At 35.0% G+C, this 9,477-nt stretch overlaps 1 protein-coding gene across 1 annotated transcript; it reads right to left on the bottom strand.

Annotated features, from left to right (window-relative positions):
- Positions 1-599: 599 nt before the first annotated feature.
- LOC133805595 (MMS19 nucleotide excision repair protein homolog) lies at positions 600-3,930 on the bottom strand. The gene is made up of 6 exons (XM_062243774.1): positions 3,895-3,930; positions 3,508-3,594; positions 2,716-3,397; positions 2,030-2,409; positions 1,820-1,893; positions 600-684 (listed from the first exon to the last, which is right to left on the bottom strand). The coding sequence occupies exons 1-6, from the start codon at positions 3,928-3,930 to the stop codon at positions 600-602; spliced, it is 1,344 nt and encodes a 447-aa protein (XP_062099758.1).
- Between the last annotated feature and the right edge of the window lie 5,547 nt (positions 3,931-9,477).

Raw genomic sequence — 9,477 nt, 5'->3', positions numbered from 1 at the left:
AAGAAAAATATGAGATTTAATGAACATTTGGGCAAAAATAAAAGGAGATGGTATCAACTAGATTATGTAAATTAAATTGCCTTTTGTCAGTTAAAAAAAATTATGTGATTTACTGCGTGAACCAACACAAATAGGTAGTACAACATAACTATATAGTAAATACACTGGCAGCTTACTGCAACAGCCATTCTTTATCAATCCTAAATGAATTTTTCCTGAAATACTAAAGCCATACAATAATTTGAATTGATATAATACAAACAATCAAGCTCGTTGGACTTTAATATCGTAGCTAAGTTTTCAGACAATTTTAAAATCTGAACTTGAAGCAGAATCAAATGGATAAATATAAAAAATCGACATTAGCATGATAACGCCACGAGTCTGACTTCATTGTCCTTGTCAAGTTCACTAGACAGTAGATAATCTAGTTTTGAGTGCACGAAATAAGAAGTACGCTAAAATTTAGAATCTATCTACTACATTACTTCTATCTTCTAAAGCTAGCTGGGTATTTCTACAATGAAACATTCTTTAAGCTCCTCCACCACTATACATAATAAAAAATGACATCTCAATTCAAAGTATTACTAAATTAACTACACACAAGAAACATTTGGACAAGATATTTCAGCAATAGTAGCCTCATCAGCAGTAACACATACACATATTTTGAAAATCAAACTACATTTACCATTGTATAGCTCACATATATCATTTTAAAAATTAAACCATTGTCCCAAAATTATCAACATCTGCCAAGATGATGGTATGGTAGTAATAACCTGATATGCCAGAAATCAAAATCTACTCTCCACAGTATACACAAGTAGAAAAATAAATGTATTCAAATGAGGGATGCTAAATTTCACTTTCCCAATTGCCCAAAACAGAAGCCACCACAACATAGAAACTTCCAAAAAAAAAATAAGAACCAAATGTCAAATTGATTGGTCTTTGATATAAACTTGTCTCGAGATGAATAAGTAAAGGATAGTTACTTCTAAGAAATACCTGTGAGGCAGAAAGCTTTCTCACAAAGCCATGAAAATATTAATTAGGGTAAGGGAATTGTAAGTCAACCATTTATGATTTTTTTTCTCATTCTTGAGTAATGAGAATATCAATAAAACTCGCATTTTTTAAACATTAAATCAAACCAGGAATGCATGTAAAATAAAGAATAAAAATTGTTATGATTTTGCTAAAATAATTGGCCATACTCTATAATCTGCTAAAATATAAATGCTAGAGTTGCTCCATAATCTGCTTCTCAAGCACATAGAATGATCAGTAGCTTATCAGTAATCTCTCTATAGTAACTAATAAACAAGCTTTCAGCTTTTAAATCAACAGCCTTTGTAAAGAATCCTTTCTGTCACAAAATCATCCACATAACTCATAATTGGCATATTGAATTTTACTATTCAGCATGCTTTTTGGGAAAAAGAAAAAATAAGAGTCTTAACAAATGTCCATTTCTAATGATCTATCAGGCAAATCAACTATACATCTCATTAGAGAATCATACAAAAATTTCTAATTGGCACTTGACTCGAGACTATTAGCTTTAAATTATTTTCAGCCACAAGAAGGCTTTTTAAAAAGATCAAATATGCATGCACCTTACTCTTGTCCAAGAAAGGTTTTTACTTAAACTATTATTTCCAATGATTATCATCTTCGATAATTATTTTCATTTAAATTAGTAAATGGAGCCTTGGTGTCACACATACACTGGGACAAGAGCAAGTGTATGTCACACATACACATACACTGCAATCTACTAATATCATGAAACATTAGACTGAATACATACCACAGAATAACCTTTTCAGAATAGCATTGTAGGAGTTGAATTGCTAATTCAGCAGACTTTTTATTCCCATGGACCTAAACTCAAGTTGCGAGTTCAGTGAACAATTAGAATAACCACATAAATGAATAAGATAGAATCAATAACCATAAACTTCCAGACCCTTCCAAAAATTTTAAATGAAAATACTCTCTTAGATGGAAAGTTACGTACTAAAAAATCATCAAGGTTAGCAAATATAGCCCCTTCCAACCCTTGAACAATCATCAGCATATGATTCTGTCCACTTGCACCTAATTCAGATACCACTTCCAGTTTGAGTGGAAAAGGCAGGGTAAATTTGTCACTAGACAGTGATGAAACAATTTTTTCAACAACAATACTTGTATAGCTCAGTGCCTTCTCCGACTCATTACATTTACTGATGAAAGAGCCAATATGAACTAATGCCTTCACGGCAAGCTTCCATAACAGCATCTGTTTGAAATCCACCTGGATAATTAACACAAGTGATGTCAAAATATTCTCGAATATACTTTTTGATATCGGTAAATGACCTTCGGGAAATGTAGCCAAAATCTGCAAGCTCTTTACTGCAAAACAATGCTATTAAAAATTTACATATTGTTACTCAAACAGAATATACATATAAGAACTTAAAAGGACAAAAAAAAAATACTAGGAATTACAAAATTTTACTTTGTAACTCTCATGACATTGGTTCTAAAATTACTTATAGAAAAATAGTACTAAAGTGCAAATTATATTTTCTCCAAAGCAAAAACAAACAAACAAACAAAAAATGGGCTACTAAAGAAGGGCCAAGAAACGGCATTATCATATCAAAACAGTGACTTGTTTAACCAAACAAAATATGTACTTTAAATAAAACCAATTACCTCTAAAGTAAATATCCACATCATGAACAGCTTCATTAGCAGTTGCAATAAGGGTAGAGCAGAGAATATGAATTAATGAATCAAAACAGTTCCGAATGATGCAACAACATGCCTCGTGAGTTGAAATAGAGTTAGAAACAAGTTCTCCAGAGTCTAGAATCAAATCTCTACATGCAGCAAGGAGTTCCACACACAGATATAGAGCTCCAAAATTTAGGAAGTGATCCCTAGATGAATTTCTTTCCAGAATCTCCACCAAGCGGGGAAAACAAGTTTCAAGCACTCTATTGCAGGAAACAATGGAAGTTCTTGAGGTAATATATAGGATACGACCAACAACATGTAGCCTTTCTTTACCTTCCAATGGGATATTATTGTAACTCCTATAACTTGTGATGATGTTGAAAATTCTACTAATGTCTTCATCATCCAGAATCAAACTTAAATATAAATCGTTATTTTGCAAGACAACTTTTCCCAGAAGCACTAAAGATTCTGCTGCAATTTCATTTTCCTGAAACCCAAGACCATTTATTGATTCTGATGTAACAGCTTCAGTAGGCTCTTTTACTGAAGTACTCATTTCACTTTTAATGGAACTCCAAATAGCTCCAGCATGTTTGGCCATCCTGTCTGCTCCATACTTCAATGAGCAATAGCTCAGATACTTTAAAGAATCAACCTTCAAACATAAAGAGTCAACATGAAAATTGATACAAATATACTTTCTACAACAAAAAAATTAATTTTGTTGCCTATGTAATCATATAAATTCTTTGTGATGGCACCAACCTTTGATGATGGCAGAGAAGAAGAGAGTTTTTCAAGAAGAAAGGAAATGACATATGGCTCAAGAAGAGGTGTTGATGACAAAGCTACCTACAGAACAAAAAAATAGTACAATTTGGTTATTTGTATAAACGTGCTCTTACAACCCTTGTAATTTATGGCAAATATAAAAGTGCTCCTCCCAGCTTGTCTCAAGGCTCAAATCATCAAAAAATAAAAAATAAAAATTATGATAAATTTGGTTCAAGCACCAAAGAGAAATTACTCAATTGATTAAAAACACTCATAAGTCATCTTCACCAGAAATACCTATGCATCTTGTAACAGTTTTCTACTTCTATTAAATTTCTTATTGTGCTCACCAATTCCAATATAAATACATATATATACACATATATACTTTATCTTCCCTAAGGCAGTACCCATATGCTAAACTAAGGAATAATATTGCAATAGGAATCCAGATAGAGAAAACCCCTAATTGGAAACATGAAAGGGGGAAATCACAGCAAGAACAAATTAGAATAACTTAATAAAGATAATTTGGTCATGCAAAAAGATTCCATAGAACTATACATGTAAATATTAAGGAATGATTTATAATTCAAGCAGATGAGAGAATGCCAAAAAAATAAAAAATAAAGATAATTTTCCATTTTATGTGATAGACTAGACCATGAAATTTACAAGTACTTTATGCCAATTACGGCATGGTTACCATGGGCATTACAAGTGCTCCATTGTTAGAATGATAAAGTTTGGTAACTGGAAGATCATAACAAAGAGCATAGATAAATTCAACACCTACAAATACTATAACAATGGAGCATCACATTCAATTACGGCATACCATTAGAGCCCTTGCAAGATCATCTCTTTTGACATCAGTGTCCTCTCCTTTTGGCTGGATAACGTTAAGAAGAAAAACATGTGAAAAGAAGTACAAAAACAAAAAGGATAGCACATCATAATCAATGATAGCATTCATCGCATGATCTGAATACTAACCAAAGAAACAAAAGCAAACCAAAAGGGAAAAGCTTGCTTAGAATTTTTTTTCAATAAATAAATAATAAATTCGCATGTATAGTGAGGGTAAGGTTTGCATACATGAGTAAACGAAACTTCAAAACAGAATATAAACGATATGGCTCTCTAAACGAAACTTCAAAACATTCAAAATGGCATAATAAGAAAAGGGAAGGCTTGTATTAGAGTTCTAAGATATAAATCCACAAAGAAAATAGCCAAGAAATTTTTAGAGTGTATTATAATAGTGGCAAAAAAGAAAAATAAAAGAGGCATTGGTTGCCAAATTCAGTTTCTGCTTTTCCTGTTCTTGAACAGATCTCTAAAGCTTAGCTAAATCAACTCGATCGTACTCAGAATTCTGAAATAGGGACTCCATTTCAATGACCTGAACTAAAAAAAACACAGAAACCCACTTCACAAACTTAAATACAGAAAATAAACATATATTTATATGTGAATTTCAAATTTTGGGATGTGAATATGGATACCAACTTGTTTAGAGCAATTATTGAACTCCAGTGTAATGTCACTGCAAAGTTGTTGATAGGCCAATTCATTTCCCGAAATCATATACTCTGAAAATCCCCTGTATCAAAGAAATCTCTTCTTCAAAAAAAGAAACGAAAAATGAGATGCAGAAAGAAAAAGAAATGGTAAGCGCAGAAGGAAAGAGAAACCTTTTGAGGAAAGTACGCGTTGTAGCCATCCGCAGTCGTCCCCGAGTCCCTAAGTCCTGGCTCTCTGCAGTTGTGCCAATCGAGTCCGCCCCGCCTGCGCCGATCGAGCCCCACCAGACTTCTGCCGACGTCTCGGTGATAGATGAACTCCAAAAAAAAAAAAAAGAGATGAGGAGGTGGTTCGGTCCGAGAGAGGAGGAGGAGGAGGTGGTGATAAGGTTGAGTCAATGGGTATAGCAGGAAGAGAAAGGAAAATGGGACGGGAAAATGGGTATAGCACGAAGGAGAATGAGACAGAGAGAGATAGAGATGAAAAATGGGAATCTACTGTACATAACAGGGAAAAGACTTAGGCATTTTTTTTTCACTTTGCCATGTGTTACTTTATATATATATATACTATAATACTTTTTTGAATGTATTATAATGATGTGTTATTGAAATGGGGTTTTGTTGTAGTGTTAGGCCGAGACCTCTAGTTATTTAGTTGACCCTGGTTCACTTAGGCCGAGTCTTCTAATTATTTAGTTGACGCTGACTCGCTTAGGCTGAGTCCTGTGATTATTTAGCTAACCCCGGCTCGCTTAGGCCAAGTCCTCTGATTATTTAGTTGACCCCGTCTCACTTAGGCCGAGCTACGTCCAATACGCTTATTATCAGTCCCGACACCCTTAGGTCGTACTTTCATATCTCACATAACATATATATAACTTATAGAACACACATATTCAATTACAGGGGATCTCAGTCCCAATGACAACCACATAGGTGAAGTTTTCTAACCTCCAATCTCGAGCAGCAAGAGTATGATGGCCCCGAGCATGATCCTTAATTCCTGAGCCCTTGCGGTAAAACCTAGTCACAATGCGATAATGGATACCCATAAGATTCTAAACCATTTAAAAGCTTTGGATTAAAATACTAGCCTTCAAGACCTCGATTTCTACTAAATCGGGTAGTGGAAATCATCCCGAGACCTTAATTTTAGATCCCCAAGCCTCCCTGAGCCTTAAGACAAACCTAGGCTAAAAATGTCTAGGCGGGTCGGGACCTGGCCCTGAGGGTCGCTGCGCGCCTCAAGTCAGAGGTGCAGCCTCTGCATCTGGGGGAAGGCGGGTTGTGACTTGCCCCCTAGGGTCGCGGCGCGCCCATAAATTAGCATACCCTCCCAAGGCATCTGGAGCACACAGGTCGCGGTGCCCATGAACTGGGTCGTGGCGTGCCCCCATGAGCCCAAAATCCCCTGGGTTTTCCAGCGTTTTTCCCAGCCAAATTCTACAAAATTCAACCTCAATTATACTCCCAAACCCAAACCAAGTCGAGAAACGACTCTAGAACTTTTAATCACATTTCTTAAGCATAAAACATCCAAATATTCTACTAAGCCCATCACTTCAACCAACAATAACTCCTTGCTAGAAACCTAAATAGATTCAGCCTAACAAATCTAAATTCCAGCAGAACAAAGCAGAATTTTTACCTCAATTTGAAGCCTCAACCTTAAGTGATCACCTAGTAGTTTCTAGATTAAACTCCCCCTGGTTTCCAGCTAAAATCCTTCAATTTTGGTTTCTTGAGTTTTCTTAACTTTAAGGAAAAATAGAAGTGGGGAGAGAGAGAGAGAGTGAGAAATCATGAGTGAGAGGGAGAGGGAGTGCCGAGAGTCTTGTTGTAGTAATTCTGGCCTCTTCCTAAGCTTCCCACTGAGTATATTCTTAACTCTAAAAGACCAAATTTCCCTTAAGTTTTCCCAGCCCCCTAATTACCTCTAGGGGTAGAATGGTCATTTCCCGATTCCCACTAATTCCTCAAGTTATCCTAGAAATTCCCATTTAATCCCGCCATGTTCAAATAATTACCAAATACCTACTCGTTACTCAATAAACCTCAAATATACATTAACTTTCCAAAATACCCCTAGTCTCGCCTCGAGCAGGGTATTAAACCCCGCTGCGACTATTTCGCCAATCCACTCACTAGGATCGCCTCGAACCGTATACTATAAATATATCCACATGATAATGTGGTCTCAATCATTTACTCACATACAATAAAATTTATGCCCCTAACGGGCCAATATTACAAATATGCCCCAACTATCAAGAATGGGCCCACATGCATATTTAATACTCATAAACATGCATATAATCATACTCACATTATCATATATATCATGCATGCCACATAGTCACGCATTTAATCAGTTAATCACACATATATCTAGTTATGCCCTCCCGGCACGCTAATCAAGGCACTAAACACTATTAGCATTTTTTTGGGACGTTACAACTATCTCCTCCTTACTGAAATTTCGGCCTCGAAATTTATTTGAACACTTCGGGGTACAAATCCCATGACTCTGGTTGTCATCACAGAGTCCAGTCCTTTACTTTTTATCCTTCAGTAATACTCTCATCAGAGTGAAAATCTTATTCCATAAGACCCTATCTCCTTATCATAATTCCATTAGCTTTTTCTTGCGCAACAACTCCCTTCATCCTTAACATGGGATGTCGACGTGTCCCACGATACAATGCTCCGTCTAGTCCATCCTCAAATCAAATACTTCTTCATCTGAACCATTAATTCTTTATGCTAAGCTAATATCATTCTTCATGATGTCCGTGATACCGAGTCTATCCATATCCAAAGCCCATAGCGTACCCAACAAAACCTTATTGGCTCATCCAGTTTCCATTAAGTCCAACTAATATATTTCAAGTGATACCTACCACAACATCTTGGCATCCCATAGATGCAACTGGGTCCTTCCCTTTCAATTCCAGACATTACCACCATCTTTTATAATCCATGGTTGTCCCTTACTTAACAGATTAGCTCCAACTCAGGCTCATATCAAAACTCTCATATGACGAGCTCAATCAATTTTACTATAAACCTTTTACCACTTGTATTCCAATTCTTCTCTTGAAGGTTACCAAATCTTTCCTAGCAGGCACTAATATCTCAAGCCTCATCATATAACAACCTTGAGGCATGTACTTTATATCTGAATCTTTTCTAGAAGATACACAACATCGATTTCTTCCAACTCATTATATAACTAAGAATGAGGACTAACTAGTCAATCGGTTGCCTTCGATGGAATATCCTCGAGCTCTAACTGTAACGAGGTAGACCAATCCTCCCTTCTCTAATCTCGAGCATGTTGGGAATTGTGCCCCGAAAGCATGTGTAGTAAACATTGTTTTATGAAATAAATAAATAAATTGAATTTGTTATGCATATATTTTATGGACTATATTATTCTGTGATAATATTAAGTAAATATCAGAAAAATTCCTAAGCTCATATATGTGATCTCAAATACGTATTGGTACGGGAGGATTGTGTTTGAGATAAATGAACTTGAATAGTTTGCAGTAAAATAAAGTTATGGAATCTTTAGATTAATTACTGCAAGTACGGTCCACTAGTATTATGAATACATGTGATCTAGATCTGGAATACTAGTATAGTAGGACACTTTAGTGGAGGTACTTTATATACTAGAGAATGTATAGAACTGGACCAGATATGTTTATTAATACTTAGTTAAATATCGTTTCGAAGTATTAATTAATATATCATCTGATGATCATATACAAATAGATCTTAATCCTAAAGTTACTGTGAACTCCTGTTTATGTTATATGAGTTATTTGATTCATTCGTTAGGGTCTATCAGAATGATCATGCTAGAAACTTTTATTTTGGGAACTCATTAATGTAAATGGCTGGGGACATAGTATACAGATATGGAATCTATGCCTTCTCGCAAGAGATTGAATAATGGTTCTCTTAAGGGTTGACTTTTGGGACTGAAAGGTTATTGAGCTCAAATTCATAATTCATTTGTGAATTAACCTTCACTAGTAAAGTCAATGATACTTAAGGAAACAAGAGATAATTTAAAGGGTATAACGGTAACTTTATTCTTGATTAATTATGAACCGTTATTAGAGGATCAATTTGTATGCAATGATTATATCAATGGGTGCTTTATAATTATAAAGTACTCAGTAAATGAAATGTCTATAATTACAAGAGTACAGTCTCATATTTATAATGCAATAATCATGAGATTGATAAATTAAGATTATTTAATTAAAGAGTTTAATTAATAATCTCAAATTTATTTGAGCTTGGAATTATAGGTCCCCACAACGGCTATATCAACAATATTCAAGGTAAGAGTTTATATGAAGGGAAAAATAGTTTAAAGACATATTTAAGAAGAAATTTGTTCTTCGTGCCAAATACA

This window comes from Humulus lupulus, chromosome X (genome assembly GCF_963169125.1).
Source record: "Humulus lupulus chromosome X, drHumLupu1.1, whole genome shotgun sequence".
Classification (NCBI taxonomy): Eukaryota; Viridiplantae; Streptophyta; class Magnoliopsida; order Rosales; family Cannabaceae; genus Humulus; species Humulus lupulus.
The sequence above is the reverse complement of the archived record's forward strand: the minus strand, read 5'-3'. Positions and strand labels throughout refer to the sequence as shown.

Excerpts from the sequence above, each read along its gene's own strand:
- LOC133805595 (XM_062243774.1), bottom strand. The coding sequence starts at position 3,930 with ATGGGTACTGCCTTAGGGAAGATAAAGTATATATGT. Across the intron at positions 3,398-3,507 it reads CTTCTCTGCCATCATCAAAG|GTTGATTCTTTAAAGTATCT; the intron begins GTTGGTGCCATC and ends TTATGTTTGAAG. Across the intron at positions 2,410-2,715 it reads TGTGGATATTTACTTTAGAG|TAAAGAGCTTGCAGATTTTG; the intron begins GTAATTGGTTTT and ends ATTGTTTTGCAG.